Source organism: Pituophis catenifer, unplaced genomic scaffold (assembly GCF_029215685.1).
Source record: "Pituophis catenifer annectens isolate HBS135680 unplaced genomic scaffold, rPitCat1.0.hap2 SCAF_18, whole genome shotgun sequence".
NCBI classification, from domain to species: Eukaryota; Metazoa; Chordata; class Lepidosauria; order Squamata; family Colubridae; genus Pituophis; species Pituophis catenifer.
This window is the reverse complement of record NW_027256898.1, coordinates 1,296,964-1,324,956: the sequence shown is the minus strand read 5'-3', so window position 1 is coordinate 1,324,956 and position 27,993 is coordinate 1,296,964. Positions and strand designations below refer to the sequence as shown.

At 41.3% G+C, this 27,993-nt stretch overlaps 1 protein-coding gene across 1 annotated transcript; it reads left to right on the top strand.

The window, feature by feature from the left end:
• Positions 1-38: 38 nt before the first annotated feature.
• ATP10D (ATPase phospholipid transporting 10D (putative)) lies at positions 39-27,993 on the top strand. The gene is made up of 23 exons (XM_070956271.1): positions 39-87; positions 1,314-1,605; positions 2,740-2,934; positions 4,142-4,346; positions 5,714-5,799; positions 5,924-6,030; positions 7,052-7,183; positions 7,991-8,106; positions 8,690-8,942; positions 9,421-9,623; positions 11,536-11,718; positions 13,528-14,104; positions 15,704-15,810; positions 17,333-17,459; positions 18,189-18,373; positions 19,732-20,005; positions 20,890-20,966; positions 22,163-22,288; positions 24,358-24,558; positions 24,936-25,016; positions 25,856-25,960; positions 27,060-27,247; positions 27,870-27,993. The coding sequence occupies exons 1-23, from the start codon at positions 39-41 to the stop codon at positions 27,991-27,993; spliced, it is 3,993 nt and encodes a 1,330-aa protein (XP_070812372.1).

Sequence of the window (27,993 nt, the reverse complement as noted above, 5' to 3'; positions counted from 1 at the left end):
ACAATCCATTGTCTAACTCTTCTAGAACGTTCACCACAATGGACATCAGTTGCTGGTTCCGAAGTTTCTCCGAGTTGGATGCCAATGGTGCCTCTTGCAAAGATTTTCAGCCACCATGGCTTAAATCTTCTGTTTTCTTCTGTAAAAACTTTTATTGGCAGTAAAGTCTAAACAAGTGAGTTCCTGCATTATTATTATTATTATTTACTTTATTCATTAAACATGAAACTCAGTCAACTGAACATTCAAAAATGCATCACAAATACCATTGACTGGCGCTAATGGTTGATAGGGGTTGCTGCCAGCATCCTAGGGATCAACCAAGTACCTTCTTAAGATGTACGATGTTCCGAGTAGCGCAGTTTTTTGCAGTTCCGCTGGTGTTATTGCAGGAAGCTGCAATTTGTTGATGTATCTTATAAAATTCTTGGACATGGTACCAAGTGCCCCGATGACGATGGGTATCACTCTTGCATGGTTCATCCATAGCCGTGTAGTTTCGATGGCCAGGTATTTCGTGATTTTTTTTCCAGTTCTTTTTCTTCGCCCCTGGCGTCTCCTGGTACAGCGATATCTGTAAATAATAATAAATAATTAATAATAATAATAATAATAGCAACAACAATAATAATAATAGTAAAAGTAATAATAATAATAATAATAATAATAATAATAATAATAATAATAATAATAATAATAATATTACTCGGAACAGCTTACATCCTCCGACGATACCTTAACAATTCCTAGGTCCTTGGTTAGGACTCGAGCTGCTGAGCTATTAACCAGCCTCAAAGGCTGTGAATCTCATTAAAGATTAACCAATAATAATAATAATAATAATAATAATAATAATAATAATAATACTATTGTTGTAATATGTATTGTTGTTATTGTTGTTGTTATTAGCCTGCTTTTTTGAGCTATCGTTGTGAGTCTTTTCTATGGGATCAGACGTGGGCAAAGCCCTACCTTGTACAAGATAACAATCACGAGTGGGAAGGGACCTTGGAGGTCTTCTAGTCCAACCCCCTGTTCAGGCAGGAAGTCCTATACCGTTCCAGACAAACGGTTCTCCAATCTCTTCTTAAAAACCTCCACTAATGGAGCACCCACAACTTCTGGAGTAAGAACTCAATACCTCCACCTTTCCGCCCCCAAGATGCTTGAGCAAATCTTTGTTTTAAATATTTGGCAATTTAGAAAGTTGGTTTATAGTAGACTGTTCAATGCGCCATTGATCTCAGCAGGGCAGATAAGTCCTTTGCAACGATCATTTAACTAAATTTATTCTCATAGGTTTCCTCTTCCAGATTTGCTGGCTTCTTTTGAGAAGATGGGAGACCGGGCGTGGGCACCCCGTTATTGTCAGCGGTGGCTGAAATTGGTCTTCGGCAGGCAGAGCAAAATCAGGCCGAAAATCAGTTGTGAGACCCTGCTGGTCCCTGAAAAATCGAAGAAACACCGAATCGTTATACCTTGGTCGGCCCATTTTAAAGAGGAGTATAAAAAAGTCACCAACCTTTATGTGAATAACAAAATACGGACGACCAAATACCGGTTTTGGTCCTTCATACCTAGGAATCTCTTCGAACAGTTCCACAGGTGATTCGTTTGTTTCCTTATTCTATTTGAGTTTATAGGACCGTAATCCATAATTCTGCTAGACGCACACAAAGGCAATTTTATTCCCACCCATGCCATCATTCTGCAAAACAAGTAATTCCCACAACGCTCTCTTATGCCCCAGGGTGTCAAACTGTAGTAGTACTGTATCACTATCATCCTTCTCATCCTTCCTATTACCTATTCCTTTAGCATCTTAGGACTATCGGTTGATTGGTTGTATGTTATGATTTATGATGATTGTATTTTATGATTATGATCATGATTTATCACTTGTTGCTTGTATGTACACTCAGAGCTTCTGCACCGGAGACAAATTCCTTGTGTGTCCAATCACACCTGGCCAATAAAGAATTTTATTCCATTCCATTCCATTTCCCATCTTCCATCTTCCGTCTTCCATCTTCCATCTTCCATCTTCTCTTCTCTTCTCTTCTCTTCTCTTCTCTTCTCTTCTCTTCTCTTCTCTTCTCTTCTCTTCTCTGCTACTCTAGTCTAGTCTAGTCTAGTCTAGTCTAGTCTAGTCTAGTCTAGTCTACTTTACTTTACTCTACTCTACTCTACTCTACTCTACTCTACTCTACTCTACTCTACTCTGTAGTTGATAAACTCCTACTAAGTTGGTTGTTCAGTGCTTATCCTATCCTATCCTATCCTATCCTATCCTATCCTATCCTATCCTATCCTATCCTATCCTATCCTATCCTATTCTATTATATCATTCTATTCTATTCTATTCTATTCTATTCTATTCTATTCTATTCTATTCTATTCTATTCTATTCTTCTATTCTGTTCTATTCTATTCTATTCTGTTCTGTTCTGTTCTGTTCTGTTCTGTTCTGTTCTGTTCTATTCTATTCTTCTATTCTGGAGTCTCAACACCTTTTGTTTACAATTGTGGTGGCATCTGAACTATGATTTTAAGCAGAATATTTAAGTCAGAAAGAAACAAATATCTGGATATTTGAGTCTACCTATGACAAAACACCTACAGTTTGTGGATACACAACGTCGTTTCGATATTCCTTTGATTAGCTAAGGTTGCTTCCCTACGAATACCTCGTACGTGTCTCTCGTATGTTTACGGCGGGTGCGTTTTGTTCTATTTCAGAGTCGCCAATCTGTACTTCTTATTTATCGTTCTGCTCAACTGGGTCCCAGCGGTGGAAGCCTTTAGAAAAGAAGTTACCATGATTCCACTCTGCGTGGTTCTCACCATTATCGCCGTGAAAGATGGCTTGGAGGATTACACAAAGTACAAATTAGACAAAAAGATAAACAACTTCACCACCAGAGCGTATTGTAGGTACGTAACAGTTCTCCCGCGGCGTGTACCGAGACTTCACTTTGACAGATGCCCATCGAAGGCTCTTAAGTCCCACGGTCGTTAAGCGGATCCTGCTTCCCCCTTGACTTTGCTTGTCACAAAAGGGGATCCGATTGGTACGCCGCGACAGTCATAAGTACATGCCAGTTTCCAAGCCTTTGAATTTCCATCACGTGACCGCGGGGATGGTCGTGACGGTCACAAGTGTGAAAAAATGGCCCAAAGTGGCTTTTTTTTCAGCGATGTTGTCACTTCGAAGCCTCTGTCGTAAGCCGAGGATCGTCCATCTATATCAACAACAACGGCGCACAATTGTTTTTGCACGACTGTAGAAAAATAAGGAGATCCCTGCGGAGGAAAGTATACTTAAAAAAAAAATAATATTTTATAATATTTAAAATAATATTTTAAAATAATATAATGCACAGAGATGGATAGATGAAGACTCAAAATAAAGGAGAAGGAAGAAACTGAATTTTTTTTTTTAACGTGGGACTTGTTTCACTAACGGTGCGTTGACAGAAACGGAAGTTAGAAACTGAGAAGTTGAAGAGGATGATTAAACATAGAATGAAGGTTTATAATTGTAAAAGATAAAGGTTCCCCTCGCACATATGTGCTAGTCATTCCTGACTCCAGGGAGCGCTGCTCAACTCCATTTCAAAGCCGAAGAGCCAGCGCTGTCCGAAGACTTCTCCGTGGTCATGTGGCCGGCATGACTCAACGCCAAAGGCGTACGGAACGCTGTTACCTTCCCACCAAAGGGGGTCCCTATTTTTCTACTTGCGTTTTATTTAACGTGCTTTTGAACTGCTAGGTTGGCAGAAGCCGGGACAAGTCACGGGAGCTCACCCCGTTATGCGGCACGAGGGACTCGAACTGCTGAACTGTCGTCCTTTCCATTGACAAGCTCAGCGTCTTAGCCACTGAGCCACCGCGTCCCTACTTATAATTGTAATAGAGAAGCAAATATTATGATGATGATGTGATTATTATCAAGGATATGAATATTGTTATTATTACTAATGCTATTATTTTTCAAAACTCACTGTCCTCAGGCAACACTCTGTTCATGTAGAATATTGAGGATTTTATGCTTACTAAAGAAAAATGTATAAATAAAATACAAAAATAAAATAAAAAATAAAAATGGCACACTCATGTTTTCCATCTACTGGTTTTCCAGGAGAGAGAGAGATTACGTGGATAAGTTTTGGAGCGATGTGGCCGTGGGAGATTTCATCCGACTGGCGTGCAACGAAGAGATTCCGGCCGACATGATCCTGATCTATTCTAGCGACGGGGATGGGATCTGCCACATTGAGACTTCGAGCCTGGATGGAGAGACCAACCTGAAACAGAGACAGGTGGTGAAGGGCTTTGCCGAACAGGTACCGATCGCGTTGAGGATTTTATGTCTGTAGTCCTCGACTTACAACCGTTGCATTTAGTGACCGTTCAAGGTTACGGCATCGCGGTTGTGAAGGAAATTATTATCCGAAACACACACATACACCCAGCTCAAGCAGGAGGCCCTAGATCCTTTTAAACAATCAATCGATCAGAATAGAGCTGGGAGGCACCCTGGAGATCTTCTAGTCCAACCCCCTGCTCAAACAGGAAACTCTATACAATTTCAGACAGTTGTCCAATCTCTTCTTAAAAACTTCCAGTGATGGATGACCCACAAATTCTGGTGGCAAGATGTTTCCATCCGTTGCTTCTTGCACTTTCCTCCGGTACACACACACACACATCTATCTATCTATCTATCTATCTATCTATCTATCTATCTATCTATCTATCTATCTATCTATCTATTATCTCTCTCTATGTCTCTCTCTCAACTCTCTCTCATCTCTCTGTCTCTCTCTCTTTCTCCTCCCTATCTATCTATCTATCTATCTATCTATCTATCTATTATCTCTCTCATCTATCTCTCATCTCTCTCTCTCCTTTATATCTATCTATCTATCTATTTATCTTTATCTATTTATATATATCTCTCTCATCTCTCTCTCTCTCTCTCATCTCTCTATCTATCATCCATCCATCTATTTCTATTTCTATATCATCTATCTATCTATCATCTATCATCTTTCTCTCTATATCTATCTATCTATCTATCTATCTATCTATCTATCTATCTATCTATCTATCTATCTATTATCTCTCTCTATGTCTCTCTCTCAACTCTCTCTCATCTCTCTGTCTCTCTCTCTTTCTCCTCCATATCTATCTATCTATCTATCTATCTATCTATCTATCTATCTATCTATCTATCTATTATCTCTCTCATCTATCTCTCATCTCTCTCTCTCCTTTATATCTATCTATCTATCTATTTATCTTTATCTATTTATATATATCTCTCTCATCTCTCTCTCTCTCTCTCATCTCTCTATCTATCATCCATCCATCTATTTCTATTTCTATATCATCTATCTATCTATCATCTATCATCTTTCTCTCTATATCTATCTATCTATCTATCTATCTATCTATCTATCTATCTATCTATCTATCTATCTTTATCTATTTATCTCTCTCTCTCATCTCTCATCTCTCTCTCTCATCTATCTATCATCCATCCATCCATCCATTTCTATTTCTATTTCTATATCATCTATCATTCTATATCTATCTATCTACTGTATCTATCTATCATCTATCTATCATCTTTCTATCTCTATCTCTATCTATCTATCTATCTATCTATCTATCTATCTATCTATCTATCTATCTTCTTCTTTTGCAGGCCTATGAAATCAATCCAGAAGAAGTTATATGCAGAATAGAATGTGAGACTCCTAACAACGACCTTAATTCATTCCGGGGCTTCATGTAAGTAGTTTTGAAGATGCTCTTTGATCACATTGAGAAAAATTAAGCGTGGGGTGGTCGCTTATTTTTAAAAGCAGGACTGCAGCACCAGTCAGAATTACTCTTAGATTTCCATGTGTTGCAGTGAGAACGTGGATCAGGAGCGAGTGGGCTTAAACAAGGACAACCTGTTGATGCGAGGATGCATTGTCAGGAACACGGAAGCTGTGGTTGGCATCGTGGTGTACGCAGGTGAGTGCCCATAGCTGGATCGTGCAGGAAAATATCTAGCCATTCATTGGTCAGTTAGGAAATAGTTTTTATCCCAGAGCTACAATGGCACTCAACAATGAACTAAAGGGCCAACCATCAGTGAGCTGTTGGACAGCATTACTTGGTCTGTTGTGTGGATGTTTGGGTGGTTTAGGGGTGGGGGATTTGTGGTGGGTGGGGGGGGTGTTTGGGGATTGTCATGTGTGTTGGGCTTAGTCTCTGGGTGTTATGTGAATTTCGTTGTATGGGTATACTGTGTATATACGTACAATGACAATAAACTTTAATTGAAATAATGAAATACAAATGCTCACAAAACACAATTCGAGGACTTTTAGCAGTGAAATTGCATGTGGACTATATTGGGAATTTGGTCCATGCTATTTATCCAATATTTTCCAAGTTCGATAAAATGAGGACCCAGATTATTGGGGACAAAATGCTGACTCTAAACCACTCAGAGAGTCTATAAAAGCAGTCTATGAAGCGGTATATAAGTCTAAGAGCTATTGCTATTGAATAAGTACCGTGTTTTCCCGAAAATAAGATCGGGTCTTATATTAATTTTTGCTCCAAAAGACGCACTGAGGCTTATTTTCTGGTTGGGGTCTTATTTTTGGGGGGGGAAATACGGTATTAAATGTATCCATCCGGCTGAGGATCTTAACTGGGGCTTATTTTGGGGGGTAGGGCTTATATTACGAGCATCCTGAAAAATCATGCTAGGGCTTATTTTCCAGGTGAGTCTTATTTTCAGGGAAATATGGTACTAAATGCATCCATCCAGCTGAGGATCTTAACTAGGGCTTATTTTGTGGGTAGGGCTTATATTACAAGCATCCTGAAAAATCATGCTAGGACTTATTTTCCAGGTGAGTCTTATTTTCGGGGAAACGGTATATTATACAGCTTCCTTCCTCTTAATGACTTAAAGTTTTGCTTTGCATTGAAACACCCAATGTTGGTTTATTTGTGTGTGTGTGTGTGTGTTTTTTGCAAGGTCATGAAACAAAAGCCATGTTAAACACAATGGGAGCTCGATACAAGCGTAGTAAGCTAGAGAAGAGAATGAACAGGGACATCCTCTGGTGTGTCTTGCTACTCATAGTGATGTGCTTCATAGGAGCGATCGGTAAGTTAAAGACAAGACTAAATCATGAACAATAAATCACGTTTATTTCTTTAAACACAACATCATTTTAAAGAACAACAAATACAGTAGCGGGCAAAATTGTGGAAACCTTTTTGGGAAAAGTGTATTTTTGAGGTTTGATGGTTAATAACACCACTTTTTTGGGGGGGGGAGTTTCAAGATAATTCTATTCCACTTACTGGAATGGCCCTGAACCCAATGGAAAATCGATGGAGGTGACTCAAGAAACTGGTTAGTCAGAAGTGACCCAGCAATAAAACCCAGTTAATTGAAGCCATGATTCAATCTTGGTTTCACATGATAACAGCTGCAGAACTTAAAGGCTTGGTTCCCTCCATGGGAAGACGTTGTAAGGCCGTCATTCATGCTAAAGGTTACCCAACGAAGGATTAACCGACATGGGGATAATTTTTGCATATCTCGTTTTTTCTACCTGTTTCACTTTTCTTCTTTATACTGTAACTGCTATTCTAATAGCAAATCCTTCATAAAAGTGATTGCATTACATTCTTGATTAAATTATCTTTCCATTGATATATAATTTTATGGTACTACTCCCCAAAAAAGTGGTGTTATTAGCTAGTTTTAGAAAAATAACACTTTTCCCGAAAGGTTTCCACAATTTTGGCCACTACTGTAACGTTTATTTCTTTAAAACAATATCATGTTAAAGTTCAATAAATTACATTTATTTCTTTAACACAATATCGTTTTAAAGGACAATAAATCACGTTCGTTTCTGATATTTAATTCTTCCGAATCTTTATTTCTTTTCTTTCCTGAAAGGGCACAGACGTTGGCTAAGTGCCAATCCGATACCCCCTCTCTACACAAGCGGGAAAGAGTTACCTGCAGGATTGGGAGGTTTTCTAATGTTTTGGACAATGATAATTTTATTGCAGGTAATTTTACAGCTTGTTCCTTCTAACTTTTTTTTGACTTATGTCCCTGTGATCCTGAAGCCCTTCAAACGGGGTTGAAAAAATGTGGGCTACTTTTTCACACGGGCTAATCCTCGACTTGCAACCGCCATTGAGCCCCAAATTTCTGTGAATTTTGATCCCCGTTTTATGACCTTTTTTTGCCCCCATCATTAAGTGAATCCTGCAGGTTTGTTAAGTTAGTCACACGGTTCTTAAGGGAACCTGGATTCTCCCTTGTCGGAAAGTCACCAAAGTTGATTCACGTGACCCCGGGCTGGGACGCTGCGACCGTCATAACTACGAGTCAGTGGCTGAATGTCTGAATTTTGATCACGTGACCATGAGGAAGCTCCGATGGTCGTAAGTGTGAAGTGACTTTTGAAAAGCGTGGCCGTGACTCCGAACGGTCACTAAATGAAACGGTTGTAAGTCGAGGACTGCCTGCGATGGAAAGGAAGATCTGCTCGTGCGAGGAAGCCATATTTAATCTGGTTTTTTTACCTCACAAATCTGCCTTTTTTCTTTTCTTCGTTTTTTTTTTGTTTTTTGTTTTGCCTCACAGGTCTTAATCCCGATTTCTCTTTATGTCTCCATCGAATTCGTCAAACTGGGGCACATCTTTTTAATCCGAAATGATATCGATTTGTACGACGAAATGTCCGACCGAAAGATCCAGTGTGGATCCCTGAATATCGCAGAAGATCTGGGTCAGATTGAATATATTTTCTCGGATAAAACCGGTACCCTCACCGAGAATAAAATGGTGTTTCGGAGATGCAGCATTGGAGGATTGGAATACGGCCATGAGGAAAATGGTAAGACTGAGGCAAATCCATAACCGGTTCCTTTCGGTAAAAATATAGGTAGTCCTCAACATACGACAGTTTCATTTAATGACCGTTCGAAGTTACAATGGCACTGAAAAAAAAGGAACCATTTTTCACACTTGCAGGATTCCCGGGGTCATGTGATCAAAATTCAGAGGCTTGGCAACTGGCATGTACTTATGACAGTTGCGGCGTCCCAGGGATCACACGATCCCCTTTTGCGACCGTCTGAGAAGCAAAGTCAAGGGGGAAGCCAGATTCACTTAACAACCGCGTCACTAATTTAGCAACTGCAGTGTTTCACTTAACAACTGCGGCAAGAACGGCCGCCAAGACGGGATCTGAATTCACCGAACCGATGTCTCGCTTAGCAACAGAGGTCTGGGGCTCAATTGCGGTCGTAAGTCGAGGACTCTCCCTAATGAAGCTGTTTTTCTTTTGGGGGGGGTGTTCCCTCAACGACTAGCCAAGAGACTAGAAATGTATCAAGATTACGACGAAGAGGAAGACGAGGCAGGCTACTTCTCGTCGCATTCGTCGCTGAGGCATGCGTCCAGGGCAAGGTTCTTCAGTCGCAAATCCAGCGAATTTTTGAACTCCCGGATTTTCCGCACTTCCAGCAGCATCGTCTTTGGTGGCTGGAGACAACTAGCTTTCAGTAGCCCTCTCGTGAGTATTCCCCTGAAGGATCTAGCAGAGTTGCCAACGTATTTCCTCCGTACAGGTCCTTCGTATTTACACTCAGAAAGACTTCTGGTTATATGTAGAATAGAATAGAGTAGAATATAGAATATAGAATATAAGATAGAAGGTAGAAGGTAGAAGGTAGAAGGTAGAAGGTAGAAGATAAAATAGAAGATAGAAGATAGAAGGTAGAAGGTAGAAGGTAGAAGATAGAAGATAGAAGATAGAAGATAGAAGATAGAATATAAAATAGAAGGTAGAAGGTAGAAGGTAGAAAGTAGAAGGTAGAAGGTAGAAGGTAGAAGATAGAAGATAGAAGATAGAATATAAAATAGAAGATAGAAGGTAGAAGATAGAAGGTAGAAGATAGAAGATAGAAGATAGAATATAAAATAGAAGATAGAAGGTAGAAGATAGAAGGTAGAAGATAGAAGATAGAAGATAGAAGATAGAAGATAGAAGATAGAAGATAGAAGATAGAATATAAAATAGAAGATAGAAGGTAGAAGATAGAAGGTAGAAGGTAGAAGATAGAAGATAGAATATAAAATAGAAGATAGAAGGTAGAAGATAGAAGGTAGAAGATAGAAGATAGAAGATAGAAGATAGAAGATAGAAGATAGAAGATAGAAGATAGAAGATAGAAGATAGAATATAAAATAGAAGATAGAAGGTAGAAGATAGAAGGTAGAAGGTAGAAGATAGAAGATAGAATATAAAATAGAAGATAGAAGGTAGAAGGTAGAAGGTAGAAGGTAGAAGATAGAAGACAGAAGATAGAATATAAAATAGAAGATAGAAGGTAGAAGGTAGAAGATAGAAGATAGAAGATAGAATATAAAATAGAAGATAGAAGATAGAAGGTAGAAGGTAGAAGATAGAAGATAAAATAGAAGATAGAAGATAGAAGGTAGAAGGTAGAAGGTAGAAGATAGAAGATAGAAGATAGAAGATAGAATATAAAATAGAAGATAGAAGGTAGAAGGTAGAAGGTAGAAGGTAGAAGGTAGAAGGTAGAAGATAGAAGATAGAAGATAGAATATAAAATAGAAGATAGAAGGTAGAAGGTAGAAGATAGAAGATAGAAGATAGAAGATAGAAGATAGAAGATAGAAGATAGAATATAAAATAGAAGATAGAAGATAGAAGGTAGAAGATAGAAGATAGAAGATAGCAGTCTTTTAATATTTGAAAAGCTGCCCCAAAGAAGAAGAGGGGGTCAAATTATTCCCCAAAAGCACCTGAAGGCAGGACGAGAAGCAACGGATGGAAACTAACCAAGGAGAGAAGCAACCTAGAATTAAGGAGAAATTCCTAACAGTGAGGACAGTTAACTAGTGGAACTGCTTGCCACCAGAAGTTGTAGGTTTTAATCTGAATCTTCCACGCCATTCTGCATTGCCGGACTTTTTGCTATAGACTTTGCTGGATTATCTCTGGACTTGATTGACTCTGTAATTATTGAGCTGTTTCTTTTGATGTACCAGGAGTGGGGAGAAGTTATCTCTCCTCTTTTTAAATAATAATCTCTTGGCAGGCAGCCACTAGGTTGTTGCCAAGTTCCATTATCATAAGGAAAAGGATTTTGCCGGCTGGTTTGGTCTTTAACTCTTGAACGTCTGTTGGTGTGTGTGCGCGTGGTTGGGGACAGAAGAAACAGTGAGGACAGTTAACCAGTGGAACTGCTTGCCACGAGAAGTTGTAGGTTTTCATCTGAAGGCGACTTAAAAGGCAGTTTTCCATACTTTGGAAACGTAGGCTTTCAGCCGCAGCAGTCTCTGCTGTCTTTTTTTTTTTTTTTGAAAACACTTTTAAAAAATAATAAACCACTTGAAATGGGGGAAAGAAAAACATCCGACGTCATTCCCATCGTTTATTCTTTCAATATCACCCGCAGGAGACGGGTGTTGTGCCAGATACGCGACTGGTGAAGAAAGTCAACCGGATCTCATCCAAAGGATATGCAAACCCAGAGAAATGGAAGCCAATCCCGGAATTAGTGTATATCACGGAATTCTTCATTGCCCTGGCAATTTGCAACACGGTGGTCGTGTCCGAACCTGACCAGCCACGACTTAAGGTGAGTCTAGGGAATAGAGAATGCCAGATGTTCCGTATAGCAGAAGGGCAGAGCTGGAAGGGGCCTTGAAGGTCTTCTAGTCCGACCCCCTGCTCAAGCAGAAGACCCTAGATCCATTCAGATAAATGGCTGTCCAGTCTCTGCTTAAGACCCTCCAGTGATGGAGCAGCCACAACTCTGGGAGGCAAGCTGTTCCATCCACCCATCATCCATCTGTCCAACCATCCATCCTATCTATCTATCTATCTATCTATCTATCTATCTATCTATCTATCTATCTATCTATCATCTATCTATCATCGATTGATCTCTATCCATCCATCCATCCATCCATCCATCCATCCATCCATCCATCCATCCATCTATCTATCTATCTATCTATCTATCTATCATCTATCTATCATCGATTGATCTCTATCCATCCATCCATCCATCCATCCATCCATCCATCCATCCATCTATCTATCTATCTATCTATCTATCTATCTATCTATCTATCTATCATCTATCTATCATCGATTGATCTCTATCCATCCATCCATCCATCCATCCATCCATCCATCCCTATCTCTGTCTGTCTGTCTGTCTGTCTGTCTGTATATCTATCTATCTATCTATCTATCTATCTATCTATCTATCTATCTATCTCTATCTATCTATCTATCTATCTATCTATCCATCCATCCATCTATCTTATCCATCCATCCATCCCTGTCTGTCTGTCTGTCTGTCTATCTATCTTGTCTGTCTATCTATCTTGTCTGTTTGTCTGTCTATTTATCTATCTATCTATCTATCTATCTATCTATCTATCTATCTATCTATCTATCTATCATCTATCTATCATCGATTGATCTCTATCCATCCATCCATCCATCCATCCATCTATCTATCTATCTATCTATCTATCTATCTATCTATCATCTATCTATCATCGATTGATCTCTATCCATCCATCCATCCATCCATCCATCCATCCATCCATCCCTATCTCTGTCTGTCTGTCTGTCTGTCTGTATATCTATCTATCTATCTATCTATCTATCTATCTATCTATCTATCTATCTATCTATCTATCATCTATCTATCTCTATCTATCTATCTATCTATCCATCCATCCATCTATCTTATCCATCCATCCATCCCTGTCTGTCTGTCTGTCTGTCTATCTATCTTGTCTGTCTATCTATCTTGTCTGTCTATCTATTTATCTATCTATCTATCTATCATCTATCTCTATCTATCTATCTATCTATCCATCTATCCATCCATCCATCTATCTTATCCATCCATCCATCCCTGTCTGTCTGTCTGTCTATCTATCTTGTCTGTCTGTCTATCTATCTATCTATCTATCTATCTATCTATCTATCTATCTATCTATCTATTTATCATCTATATCTATCCATCTACCTATCTATGCCTTCATCCATCCATCCATCCATCCATCCATCCATCTCTTCCTTCTGTCTGTCTATCTCTTTCCATCTACCTATCTATGCCTCCATCCATCCATCCATCCATCCCTTCTGTCTGTCTGTCTATCCATCTATCTTATCTATCTTATCCCTCCCTCCCTCCCTCCCTCTATCTATCATCTATCTATCTCAGCAGGACACAAAAACCCTTCTATAATTTTTATAAAACTTTTATAATCACGGTGAGTTTTGTATCTGTGTTTTTCAAACGTCCGGCTGAGCAACTCTGGTAGTTGGCCCACACACAGCCATTCTAACTTCCAACGGTCCCTAAGCGAAGCCCTGTAAGTCGAGAGCTACCTGTACTTATAGAGCGGTCTTTCTTTTGCAGAGACGGTGGTCTTCGATGGTCAAAATGCCTGCTTTAAACCTGGGCGAATTTAAAAATATATTCCAAAGGTTGTCAAGTCGCAAAATGAGTACTCAAAGCCCAGATTCTTCCGCGGGACGCAAAGAGAAACCTGAGAAATCCAGAAAATTGTCGGTTCACGTGAAATTCCCGTCTACTCCAGCACAGTTATCGGACAGTCTGGAAATGCCAGCCGCCTCCCCCAGCCCCCAAATGCCAGATATTTTAAGGTTACCCGGGAACCGGCCGCACAGGTTGTCGTACGAGTCGTTAAACAACCCCGAGATATGTTACGAAGCGGAGAGTCCAGACGAAGCGGCCTTGGTGTACGCCGCCAGGGCATACCAATGCACCTTGAAAACTAGAAGTCCCGAGCAGGTGCAGATCGACTTTGCGCCTTTGGGAACGTTAACGTTTCAGCTTCTGCACATCTTGCCTTTCGACTCCACCCGGAAACGCATGTCGGTGGTTGTGAAACACCCCCTGATCAACCAAGTTGTGGTGTACACAAAAGGAGCCGACACTACCATTATGAATTTGCTGGACGTGGGATTAACAGGTAAAGGATCCCGCTGGCCTAAGACTTTGGTTCTGGTTTTAGAGGCGGTCCTTGGCTTACGACCACAATGGACCTCAAAATTTCTGGGTTCTTTTTTTTAAAAAAAATATATTTATTGTGATAAAATACAAAACAGGGGGAAAAAAAACCCATACAGACAGAGGTGGCATTCAGCCGGTTCGTACCGGTTCGGGGAAACCGGTAACTGGCTTCCTGAGACAGTAAAAAAGCACACGATTCATCCCCAAAACCCTCTTTTTATTTCAACGGCTGTGAATTCTGTTCATTCACAGCCCGTAATGAGTCACGAAGAGTTTGTAAAGAGTCCGACAGACGTCTGCCATGGTCCTCTGGGATAAGGCTGATAAGCACCCACCTTTATCTCCCTTGACACGCTGCCAAAGACCTAATTGGCAATTAGCTTTGCAAGGCCAAACGGAGCACAGAATCAAAACGGAGCTTCAGAGTTTAAACCCACCAGCACGAACAAAGTTGCTTCCTGCAAAGGCTCATGTGCCTTTGCTCCTCCTTTATGTCTTACGGGAGGGGCCAATCATCTCCAAGCTTTACTCCTGAGTCGCCCTTTTTGTCTTAACTGTTTTTGCCTTTCGGCAGCTCTGCGCATGCGCACACTGGGAACAGGCTCTCCCTGTTCCTCTGCCTCTCTGATGTCTGACTCTGGAGGCTCCGGAGTCCGCGTATCACTCCCAGATGGCCCTGGCCCCATCTCTGCCTCCGACGCAGAGCCCTCGTCCGAGACCTCCCCAGGCTCCAGGACTGGCCCATGTTCCTCCCCAGCCTCCTCACTGTCTGACTCCGCTACCAGTTCTGCAGGCTGCCGGCGGACCACAACAGTAGCGGAGATCACAGGTGGGCCCACCCACCCGCCCGGGCTCTTTGCTGTCCTATTTAGGCACAGTTTTGAGGCCAGGCGCGTGCGTGAGCAAAGCACATGTGTTGAAGGCTGGGCGCATGCACGCGGCAAACCGGTAGCAACAAAACGTGAAACCCACCACTGCATACAGCCAACAATAACAACAACAAGAACAAATTTCTGTTGTTCAGTGAGATGTCGGTTTCAGGAAGCTGTGCCTCATTTTACGACTTCGCTTGCCACCATTGTTCAGCTAGTCACACGGTTCTTAGTTAAGCGAATCTGGCTTCCCCGTCGATTTTGCTCCTTGGAAGGTCGCCAAACGGGATCGCATGACCCGCCCCGCCCCCCCCGGGACACTGCGACCGTCATAAATACGACTCAGTCGGCCCAATGTCTGAATTTTGATTGCACGGCCACGGGGATGCCGCCAGCCACGGTCGTAAGTGTGGAAAGCGGTCCTCAGTCACTTTTCTTCAATGCCGTCGTAACTTTGAGCGGTCCCTAAATGACCTGTCGTAAGTCAAGGGCTACTTGTAGTTTTGCACCGATTTTGTTGTTTTCATCGGATTATTGGAATTTTGCTAAATCAGAACCACTTGTGATTGGGCTATAAGCCCAACGAAGTAAAGATAATTAATTAATTATTTTTTTTTCCACCCCCCCCCCCACCAAGTCTTATATATTTATATATTCTCTGGACCGTTTTTTTTCTTTAAATCCAGGCAAAGATAAACCAGGGCCACCAAAGAAGACAGTCGAAGATAGAACCCAGAGGCATTTAAATGATTATGCCCGACAAGGACTTCGCACCCTTTGCATCTCCATGAAGGTAATGGTGTCCCAAAATGCTTAAGGCTAAAGAATTCACAAACCCCTCCTTTAAAAAAAAAAAAAAATTGATAATGAAAACTTAATACTTTTTCCTAATTTAGGAAAGCAAGCCAGCAGGCAAATGGGGTATAATCGGACATCCCTGGGGTATTTTTTTTTTTTTTTGAGTGTGGTTCAATCCACAGCTGAAAATCATGGATAATATAGTTTCTTCCCAGGGAAAGAGAAATGCTAAGCGGCCGTCTTGTACCATATAATATTCCACGCTGGCTCGGGAATTCTGGGAGTTGAAGTCCGCAGGTTGCAAAGTGATGGGTCATAGTGGCCCACCCCTGACCACCTAATGGACAATTCCTCCTTAAAATTGGATTATGGCTCCTTAAATCTGGGCTAGAGGATTGGGTCATCATCATCATCTTCTACTTCTCCTCCTTCTCCTCCTCCTCCTCCTTCTTCTTCTCCCTCCTCCTCTTCTCTTTCTTTTCTTCCTTTTCTTCTCATCCTCCTCCTCCTCTTCTTTCTTTTCTTCCTCTTCTTCTTCCCCTCCTCCTCCTCCTCTTCTTCCTCCTCCTCCTTATCGTCTTCATCTTCATCATCTTCTCCTCCTCCTCCTCCTCCTCTTCTCTTTCTTTTCTCCCTCTTCTTCTCATCCTCCTCCTCCTCTTCTTTCCTTTCTTCCTCTTCTTCTTCCCCTCCTCCTCCTCCTCTTCTTCCTCCTCCTTGTCTTCTTCATCATCTTCTTCTCCTCCTCTTCCTCCTTTTCTTCTTCTTCATCATCTTCCTCCTCTTTCTCCTTCTCCTCTTCTCTTTCTCTTCTTCCTCTTCCTCTTCTTCTTTCCCTTCCCCTCCTCCTCTTTCTTTTCCTCCTCCTCCTCTTCTCTTTCTTTTCTTCCTCTTCTTCTTCCCCTCCTCCTCTTTCTTCCTCCTCCTCCTCATCTTTTTCTTCCTCTTCCTCTTCCTCCTCCTCCCCCTCCCCTCCCTCTCCGTCTTCTCTTCCTCCACCTTCTTCTTCTTCTTCTTCTTCTTCTTCTTCTTCTTCTTCTTCTTCTTCTTCTTCTTCTTCTTCTTCTTCTTCTTCTTCTTCTTCTTCTTCTTCTTCTTCTTCTTCTTCTTCTTCTTCTTCTTCTTCTTCTTCTTCTTCTTCTTCTTCTTCTTCTTCTTCTTCTTCTTCTTCTTCTTCTTCTACCTCCTCCTCCTCCTCCTCCTCTTCCTCTTCCTCTTCCTCCTCCCCCTCCCACTCTTTCCCAACTCGCTGCGGGACAGCTCACTGCGGAACAATCCAACAATCCAATATTACTTAAAGTAATTTTAAAAGCTATTTTAATTTTTCTCGTCCACATTTCATTCTGTTCCTCCTTTCGCGTCCTTTCTTTGACGATTCTTTTCTGCCGTTTGTTTTGATATTAGGCTAAACTCTTCTCTCCCGAATTGTCACAGACCCGAGAAACCCCTTGCCATTTAAGCAAGGTTGCCGTTACTATCATGGTGAGGGATGTGTATTTTTGGGGGGGGCCGTTCAGGTGCTGAGCGATAAGGAATATGAAGAGTGGCTGAAAGGACAATACATCGCTGAAAGCAGCATAGAGAACAGAGAACAGCTCCTCCTGGAGTCAGCGGAGAGGCTCGAGAACAAATTAACCCTGCTTGGTGAGTTGGAAAGAAAACCGATGCTAACCTCTTAAAAAGACAGAAGCAATTCTCATCAGTATCATCATCTTCTTTTAACAACCCCGTAATCCCTTGCGGGGTGGAGAGTCTGGGCAACCGAATGGAGCTAGCAGAGTGTTTACTGGCCGGATGCCCTTCCTCTTCACCAATGAGGAGTTTTGTTCAGCAGATATATTTCTCATTGTGCCCAGAGAGAGAGAAATATCTGCCTCTACCTAGGATCGAACTCACAGCCTCCTGATTGTGAGGCGAGAGCCCCACCTCTAGGCCACACCGCACCACAAGTTGAGGTCTATGTGTTGTTGTTGTTGTTGTTGTTCATCGTTTAATGGCCCCATAATCCCTTGCAGAGTGGAGTCTTGGGCAACTGAATGGCACTGAGTGTTTACTGGCCAAATGCCCTTCCTGTCACCAATGCGGAGTTTTGTTCAGCAGATATACTCTCATTGGGATGGGGTTCGCTTAACGACAGCAAAAAGAAACAACGTCATACAAGGAAGGCAGAGCTCCCGTAACCGATGTCTCGCTTAGCCGCAGGAATGTTGTGGTCATAAGTCGAGGACTACCCGCCATCTTTACATTCATTTCTTCCGGCCTGCTACGTTCTTTTTATTTATTTGCATTTCTTTCTTTTTTTTTAAAAAAAAAGAAAAGATTAATTTGAAATAATGAACCTGGTTATTTTTTTGTTTTTTTTTTTAAAAATAGGGGCCACTGGAATCGAGGACCGATTACAAGACGGGGTTCCGGAAACCATAGAGGCTCTCCGGAAAGCGGGAATTAACATTTGGATGCTCACGGGCGATAAAAAAGAGACAGCCATCAATATTGCCTATTCCTGCAAATTACTGGATGTATCAGACAAACTTTTCTCCCTCGACAGCGAGAATTTGGTGCGTTGGCAGCTCTTGTGGTTTCTCCATAAAAGGACTTTTTCCCCCCACCCCCTATAAATGTCATACCTTTGTGGGATTTCAGGGCTGGAGGATCTGGTCTTCCAGATACGGGAGTTACGACCACAACTCTGAGGCCAAAATTGATGTGGCTGAGAAAACATTGGGAAAGCGAGTTTTGCCCCGTGTTACGACTTCTCTTGCCACAGTGGTTAAGTGAATCAACACAGTTGATAAGTTACTAAGGTTGTTTAGTCATTCTATTTTCTATTTTCTGTTCTATCCTCTGTCCTACTCTACTCTCTACTCTACTCTTCTTATTCTGTTCTCTTCTCTTCCCTTATTCTGTTCTCTTCTATTCCATTCCATTCCATTCCATTCCATTCCACTCCACTCCACTCCACTCCACTCCACTCCACTCCACTCTACTCTACTCTACTCTACTCTACTCTACTCTACTCTACTCTACTCTACTCTTCTTATTCTCTTCTCATTCTCATTCTCTTCCTCTTCTCTTATTCTATCCTATTCTACTCTACTCTACTTATTCTCTTCTCTTCTCTTCTCTTCTCTTCTCTTCTCTTCTCTTCTCTTCTCTTCTCTTCTCTTCTCTTCTCTTCTCTTCTCTTCTCTTCTCTTTTCTCCTCTCCTCTCCTCTCCTCTTATTCTTATTCTTATTCTTATTCTTATTCTTATTCTCTTCCTCTTCTCTTTTCTTATTCTCTTCTCTTCTCTTCTCTTCTCTTCTCTTTACTCTACTCTACTCTACTCTTCTTATTCTCTTCTTGTTCTCTTCCTCTTCTCCTCTTCTCTTCTCTTATTGTCTTCTCTATTCTATTCTATTCTATTCTATTCTATTCTATTCTATTCTATTCTATTCTATTCTATTCTATTCTATTCTATTCTATTCTATTCTCTATTCTCTATTCTCTATTCTCCTATTCTATTCTATTCTATTCTATTCTATTCTATTCTATTCTGCTCTTCTTATTCTCTTCTGTTCTCGTTATCTTCCTCGTTCTCTTCTCTTCTTTCACATTTAAAACCATTGGAGCACCCTTGTAGTCATGTGATCAAAATCCGGATACTTAGCAACACGACGGTTGTAACGTCCCCGGGGTCCTGTGATTCCCCTTTTTGCCCCCTTCTGACAAGCCAAGCCAATGGGAAACCCGGCTTCCCTTCACAACCCTGTTCCTCACTTAAAGACCTCGTGCAATTTTATGTCATCCACGTCACACGCCCTAACACGCGGGCCAGGCTGATGTTAAAAGCCGAGCCAGCTGTCATTGAAATCACCCCTTAGAAGGTAACTGAACCGAGGTAAGACTATTCTCCCATTTTCCTTTCCCAACCAGGAGACCTGCGCGGAGAAGGTGAAAAGCATTTTGGAAGAGATCGATACGAAAACTCGTACCCCAAAGCTCGGAGCAGCGGCTTCCACCCGAAACTTTGCTTTGATCATAAACGGGCCCACTTTGGAATTCGCTTTGCACAAAAAAGTCCGGAACGCTTTCATGCAACTTGCAAGGAAAGTCCGAGCGGTCATCTGTTGCCGAGCCACGCCCTTGCAGAAAAGCAAAATGGTGAAACAAGCCCAGAACGAGCTCCAGGTGATGGCGTTGGCCGTCGGTGAGTTGCATCTCGTGGCAGGGAACGGGTCTGTGTGTGTGTGTTTGTGTGATTGTGCCATCTCTCGGAGACCTCGAACGCAGGGGTGGGCTTCAAAAATTAAAGCAAGGGGTTCTCTGCCTGGTTGCTGGGTGAGCGTAGCTATAGTAGGCGTGGCCTAGTCGGCCTCCTGCACCATGGTGGGGAAGGGGGGCTTTTTGCCCTCCTCGGGCTCCGGAGGCTTTTCTTGAGCCTGCGGGAGGGTGAAAACAGCTTCCCCAGGCTCCGGAGGCCCTCGTTTGGCCTTCCCGAACTTCCCATGGTGATGTGGCCTAGTCGGCCTCCTGCACCAAGGCAGGGAGGAGGCTTTTTGCCCTCCCCAGGCTCCGGAGGCTTTTCTTGAGACTCCAGGAGGGTGAAAACAGCCTCCCCAGGCTCCGGAGGGCCTCGTTTGGCCTTCCCGAACTTCCCATGGTAGATGTGGCCTAATCGGCCTCCTGCACCACAGCGAGGGCAGGGGAGCGTTTTTGCGTTTTGCGTTTTTCCTAAGAAATTAGGATTTGAAGGGCGGATGGTGATACTGTTTATATATTAAGTATTAAGAAGAGATTAAGATAAGGTTAAAAAAAAATAGAGAAAAAGGAATATTACGGCAGAAAACGAAATATGTAAAGTGTATCTGGAAAAAAAAAAACAAAAAAGAAGATTGGAATAGATTATAAAAAATCGATATATAATTACGTTGTAAGTTGTAAAAGATGTGACCCGGTCAATACTCTGTTCATAAAATATGTATGTAAAAGAAAAAAATTAATAAAGCGTGTCTTAAAAAAAGAAACAACCCAAAAAAAACCCCCGTTGTCGGTTTCTGTGACACCCTGATTTGCGTTTTTTCTGCTTTAAAGGTGACGGGGCCAATGACGTGAGTATGATTCAGGTGGCGAACATTGGAATCGGCATTTCTGGACAAGAAGGCATGCAGGTGGGGAGACACCGATGACCCCCCCCCGGGCGAGAGCCATGCCGCCCATATCTTAATTCACTAATACATCTAGTCCTCGACTTACAACAGTTCATTGAGTGACTGAAGTTACCACAGCACTGAAAAATTCAACTTTTGAATTTTTCACTGACGATGCAATTTTTAGCACACACACACACACCCAGGATCATGTGATCCAACTTCAGATTGTTGGCCACTGGTTCATACTTACAACGGTTAGCATCTAGGGGGAGAGGGGAGGGTCACGCAATACCTCGCTTAGCGACAGAAATTTTGGACTCTGTGGTGGCCGTAAGTCTAAACAGAGCTCTCCTAACCCCCAGCAATGGGACTTACGCCGCTGAGTTCTCCAGAGTTGGCAAGATCCTGCTAACTTCGGACTTCAGCAATCGATTTGATTTGATTTGATTCAGCAATCGATTTTTGTTGTACGAGGTGCAATGACAATGTTGTGGTTAGTTGCGAAGTCGTGTCCGACCCATCGCGACCCCATGGACCACGTTCCTCCAGGCCTTCCTGTCCTCCACCATCCTCTGGAGTCCATTGAAGCTCACGCCAACTGCTTCGGTGACTCCATCCAGCCACCTCCTTCTCTGCCGTCCCCTTCTTCTTCTTTTGCCCTCCATCGTTCCCAGCATGAGGCTCTTCTCCTTCCTTCTCATTAGGTGGCCAAAGGATTTGAGTTTCCTCTTCAGGATCTGCCCTACTAAAGAGAAGTCGGGGTTGATCTCCTCTAGGACTGACCGGTTGGATGGCCTTGTGGTCCAAGGGACTCGCAGGAGTCTTCTCCAGCACCAGAGTTCAAAGGCCTCCATTCTTTGGCCCTCAGCCTTCCTTATGGTCCAACTTTCCCAGCCATCCATTGCAACTGGGAAAACCATCGCCTTGACTATACGCTCTTTTGTTGGCAGGGTGATGTCTCTGCTTTTTAGTATGCTGTCTAGATTTGCCGTAGCTTTCCTCCCCAGGAGCAAGCGTCTTTTTAATTCCTTGGCTGCAGTCCCCATCTGCGGTGATCTTGGAGCCCAGGAAAGTAAAATCTGTCACTCCCTCCATTTCTTCCCCATCTATTTGCCAGGAATTGAGAGGGGCTGGGTGCCATGATCTTAGTTTTCTTGCAATGACGATGAAGTAAACTAACTAATCCGTTATTTCTTTTTGACGTGCCTTTGCAGGCCGTCTTAGCAAGCGACTTCGCCATTTCCCAATTCCGGCACCTCCGGAAGCTGCTGTTTGTTCACGGCCACTGGTGTTACACCCGACTGGCTAACATGATTCTCTACTTTTTTTACAAGAACTTGGTAGGTTGGCTCCCGGCGGGCATCCTGAATTTAAGAGGGCGGGAAGGAGGCATCGAAAAAGGGGAGAAAAGGGGTTAGCGGGTTCAGATGACAGTGGCTTATGAAGCGCTAAGAAATGTAATTTAATAATTTTTTAAAAAATCAGTAAAAAAGGATGTTAGATGCTGGCCAGGGAGATGGAAACAGGTCATCGGTCTTGGGTTAGATGTTATTATGTCAATAATGTTTCTCTCTCTCTCTTTACTTTCTCTCTCTCCACTCACTCACCCATCTACCTATCCATCCATCCATCCATCCATCCATCCATCCTTCCTTCCTTTCTTTCTCTTCCTTTCTTTCTTCCTTCCTTCCTTCCTTCCTTCCTTCCTTCCTTCCTTCCTTCCTTTCTCTTTCTTTCTCTCTCTCTCTCTCTCTCTCTCTCTCTCTCTCTCTCTCTATATATATATATATATATATATATATATATATATATATATATATATGCATATTCTTTCTAGCCAGGTTTTACCTATGTAAACTTAGTTGTTCTTCAGCCCTAGGTTCTGTGAAATCTCATTCACAAGTTCTTGGGCCCTTTTTCTGCTGACAAACTGCAACTCTGTGTTGCTTCCTGGGAGAGTTGCAGTTTGTCAGCAGAAAAAGGGCCCAAGAACTTGTGAATGAGATTTCACAGAACCTAGGGCTGAAGAACAACTAAGTTTACATAGGTAAAACCTGGCTAGAAAGAATATGCACATAAAAGCCTATGAAAAAAGAAAAAAAAAAGATATATATATATATATATATATATATATATATATATATATATATATATATATATATATATATTTCTCTCTCTTTCTCTCTCCCATCCATTCATTCATTCATTCATTCATTCATTCATTAATAAATTCATTCATTCATTCATTCATATCTATATATATCTATCTATACCTAACTATCTATCATCTATCTCTATATCTCTCTTAATCTCTCTCACATCCATCTATATTTATATATCTATATCTATATCTATATCTATCTGTATCTCTCTATCTCTCTATCTATCTATCTATCTATCTATCTATCTATCTATCTATCTATCTATCTATCATTTCTCCCTCTCATTCTGTCTGTCTGTCTGTCTGTCTATCTATCTATGTATCTGTCTATCTATCTATCTATCTATCTATCTATCTATCTATCTATCTATCTATCTATCTATCTATCTATCTATCTATCTATCATCTATCTATCTAGCCATGGTGGCACAGTGGGTAGAATGCAATATTGCAGGCTGACTTTGCCGAGTGCTAGGAGTTCGATCCTGACCAGCTCAAGGTTGACTCAGCCTTCCAACCTTCCGAGGTCGGTAATATGAGGATCCCCCAGATCATTCGGGGCAATAGGCTGACTCCGTAAACCGCTTAGAGAGAGCTGTAAAAAACACCATGAAGCGGTCTAATAAGTCTATTGCTATTTTTTTGTATCTCTCTTGATCAAGGCGAGGACTTGATTCTTATATGAATCCTACCTTTGGGGTGCTACCAAAAATGGAGATAATCCAGTGGTGAAATCCAAATTTTTTTACTACCGGTTCTGTTGGTGTGGCTTGGTGGGTGTGGCTTGGTGGGCATGGCAGGGGAAGGATACTGCAAAATCCCCATTCCTTCCCCACTCCTGGAGAAAGGATATTGCAAAATCTCCATTCCCACCCCACTCTGGGGCCAGCCAGAGGTGGCATTTGCCGGTTCTCCGAACTGCTCAAAATTTCCGCTACCGGTTCTCCAGAACTTGTCAGAACCTGCTGGATTTCACCCCTGAGATAGTCTAATTACAAAAACTGACATTTGCTGTTTTTACACTAACATTAAGGTTGATTAAGCCTCCAAAGATTAACAAACCTTAATCTCACTTTTGCCCTCCATGCTGTTTCCAGAGCTTGGAAGGAAGTCGGGCAGCTGAGAACAATAAATGTAGAAGATTGGTATTCTTGTCTGTATTTCTGTACTCTGAAGTCCATTAAATTTCTTCCCAGCATCTCCCGCAACGCATTGTCCCTTTTTTTTGTTTTTTTTTAATCATTGCAGGCATACGTCAATCTCCTGTTCTGGTATCAATTCTTTTGTGGGTTTTCAGGAACTCCCATGATCGATTATTGGAGCCTGATTTTCTTCAATCTTCTCTTCACCTCGGTCCCACCCATCATATACGGGGTTCTAGATAAAGATATTTCCGCAGAAACGCTCATGAAGTATCCAGAACTTTACAAAGCGAGTCAGAAAAACGAGGTATTTATTTTGGGGGGCTTGGCTCAAAAAATCGTTTATCGACCCATCAGTTCTCACAATTCCTTGCTCCTTGAACCATCGTTTTTATAACTCGTTCCTTTTTTTAACTTTTTGAAAAAGTTGGAGCCGTAAAATGTTCTTTGGTAGGTTTCTAACCAACGGGATGGAGATGGATTTAACGGATAAATTTTACGGTATCCTTCCCTTGCCACGCCCACCAAGCCACGCCCACCAAGCCACACCCACAGAACCGGTAGTAAAAAAAATTGAAACCCACCACTGGCCTTTAGACATGCAAACTTAACGTAAAGGTTAATAATTCAAATCATCAAATGTAACCAGCCTGTTTTATTTTATTATTTCGTTTTGTTTTTCAGCCCTACGTGGGGATAGCCTTTGCAATGAACTTGATGGATGCATTTTACCAAAGTCTCGTTTGTTTTTTTATCTGTTACTTCGTAAGTATTATAAAATCGGCTACAGGTAGTCCTTGGCTTACAACCGTTCGTTTAGTGACCGGCATTGAAAAAGTGACTTATGACTGTTTTTCTACACTTATGACCATTGCAGCATTTCCCTCCCCATGACCCAAATTCAGACACTTAGACACTTTTACACTTAGGTAAAAGACTCGTATTTATGACAGTTGCAGTGTCCCGGGGTCGCGAGATCCCCTTTTGCCACTGTCTGACAGTGGGGATTCACTTAACAACCGTGTGAACCAATTGAAGGACTGAGGCAAGGAAAGCCGTAAAACGGGGCAAAACTTACTTAACAAAGATCTCAGTTAGCGACAGAAATTGTGGGGGGTTGTAACTTGAGGGGTATCTATGCTTGTAATAAAATATTAGAGATTAACAAATTGGTTAGGACAAAAGTAAATGAGAGAAAAGACCAAAAAAGGAAATGGAAACCCAGACGACACGTGAGTAAACGAAAAAGTAAACTTTAATAATAATAATAATAATAATAATAATAATAATAATAATAATAATAATAATAATAATAAAAAAGAAATTGCTGGCTCCGTTGGGGGTCGTAAATTGAGGGGTATCTGTGCTTGTTTTAAATTTTGTTTTTTTAAAAAAAAAAAAAAATAGCACACACTCGTTTTACATGTTTATTGGTACGAAACTTCATAGCCCTACCTGAAATCAACATTAGGAATTTCTGTATCAAAAATACCCCCCAATTCGTTTAATATTGCTTTATGCTATGCTCTCAATTTGCGGTATGCCATTCTGATATAAAAGATAAAAGATCTCTGTTTGATGGTGATAGAACGATTCCTTTGCAGACCTTCCAAGATTCTGACGTAGACGTCTATTCTTTTGGAAATCGTCTGAACACGACCATGTTTTTTATAATATTGCTGCATCTTCTGATTGAAAGCAAAAATGTGGTGAGCATCTCACGTGTTCCCCTTCTTTTCCTTTTTCTTATGCATTTTATTATTTGGATAAACTAACGATTGATTGATAAAAGTGTAAAAACCGAAAAGCCACCGAGCTATTCTGAAGTCCCCGTCCAAATGAAATATTTGTTTTTAGACCGCATTTAAAATGGGGAAATAAAATTCCCTTTCAGGGCATTTAATTTTATTTCTTGTTATTTATTTTTATATTCATTCCATTTCTAAACTGAACAGTGCGGTTTCTAGGTAACAAAAGTGTTAAAATTTTAACACAGCGTTTAATTTTAGTTGTCCTTCATTTGAAGACAAATTCAAGTACCTGAGAGATAGAGAAGGGTCGTATTTATATCTTAAGAGAAATTGTCGCTACTGATTATGGGACTTTAAAAAAAAAAAACATTGATTATAAAACCTCAGAAAAAACACTCCAAAAATATTTAATTTCTTTCTAATTTTTGCTCTAACGTTGGGTAAGGTAACCTACTTCCCGGTGGAAAATAAGCAAACTTAAAATATTGCTTGCCGCAATTAGACATTGCTATCGATGCAGAATTAATACAAAATCATTCGTTTTGCAATCTTACGCTCTTGAGGAAGATGCAGAAGGAAGTTACACTTTTAAATATACATCAATCAGAATGGAGCTGGAAGGGACCTTGGAGGTCTTCTAGTCCAACCCCCTGCTCTCTATAGGAGACCCTCTATAGTATTTCAATCAATCAATCAATCAATCAATCAATCAATCAATCAAATGGTTGTCCAGTCTCTTAAAAACTCCAATGACGGATTACCCACAACTTCTGGTGGCAAGTTGTTCCACTGGTCATTGTATCAGGAAGTTCAAGTGAGAACTTGGGAAAGCGATTATTCTCTCCGAATGCTTAGTCAGATGAGATTAAAACCCAACCAATCCTTCCCTGCACGAACCCTTCCAGAAATAATATAGGGTCTCCTGATGTAGGGGGGTTGGACTAGATGACCTACAAGGTCCCTTCCAGCTGTTAATCTGTAAAACGGAAGCAGATCTGATTGAACGAAAATTTCAAAACCGTTCTGTTTTTTGTTTTTTTAAAAAAAATTGTTTCAGACTATTATACATTTCTCTGTTTTCGCTGGGAGCATCTTTTTATATTTCTTCGTTCTTGGGCTTTTGGGAGCTTTCTGCGTCCTCTGTAACCCACCAGCAAATCCATACTGGATTATCCAGAGGCAATTGACAAATCCGATGTTTTATCTGGACTTCATGATCGCAATTACCCTGGCTTTGCTTCCAAGGTATTTAATTCATTTTATTAACCTACCTAAATCTGCCACCTATCCATCTTGCTTTTTCCCATGCTAGGTCTCATCCAGTAAGAGGAGCAAGAATCTCTTTTCGAAGTTCTTCCTGGGGAATTTGGCATGGGGAAAATGGAAATTCTGCATGGGGGAAAATGGAAAAAAATTGAATTCTTGCATTAATTTACTTCTGAGTTGGGTAAGGAGTGTGTGAAACGCCCTGTTACACAATCCTCCCTCTAGCAAATCTCAAATCCTCCCTGATTCTCCACAGTGTACAGCCAGTCCTTGACTTATGAACACAATTGAGCCCAAAACTTACGTTGCTAAGTGAGAAATTTTTTTAAAAGTGAGTTACGACTTTTCTTGACTTTTCCTGTTAAGCGGATCCGTGTTAAATTTAGTTCCAACAGGAACCCTGTTAATAACATAACCCACCTGATGGTCCACTTAACAACATCGGCAAGGAAAGTTGTAAAACGGAGCAAAACTCGCTTAAGAAACGTTTTCGCTTAGCGACATAAATTTGGGGCTCGATTGTGGTCGTAACCCAAGGACTCCCTGTATAATTTAACCCCATCCCTTCCCCGCTTGCTTGAAAGATCTCATTCCATTTTAGGTTCCTGTTCCGGGTCATCGAAACCACCGTGTTCCCAAGTCCATTATTACAAGCCAGGATTCGAGAATGTCAGAGCTGTGCCCGAGAAAAGAGTAGCGAGCAAACACAAAGCAAGTCTAGATAA

Bases quoted from the DNA above. Each gene is read 5' to 3' on its own strand.
- ATP10D (XM_070956271.1), top strand. From the start codon at position 39: ATGGACATCAGTTGCTGGTTCCGAAGTTTCTCCGAGTTGGATGCCAAT. The intron at 88-1,313 runs GTGCCTCTTGCA...TTCCTCTTCCAG, and splicing joins CTCCGAGTTGGATGCCAATG to ATTTGCTGGCTTCTTTTGAG. The intron at 1,606-2,739 runs GTGATTCGTTTG...GTTCTATTTCAG, and splicing joins CTCTTCGAACAGTTCCACAG to AGTCGCCAATCTGTACTTCT.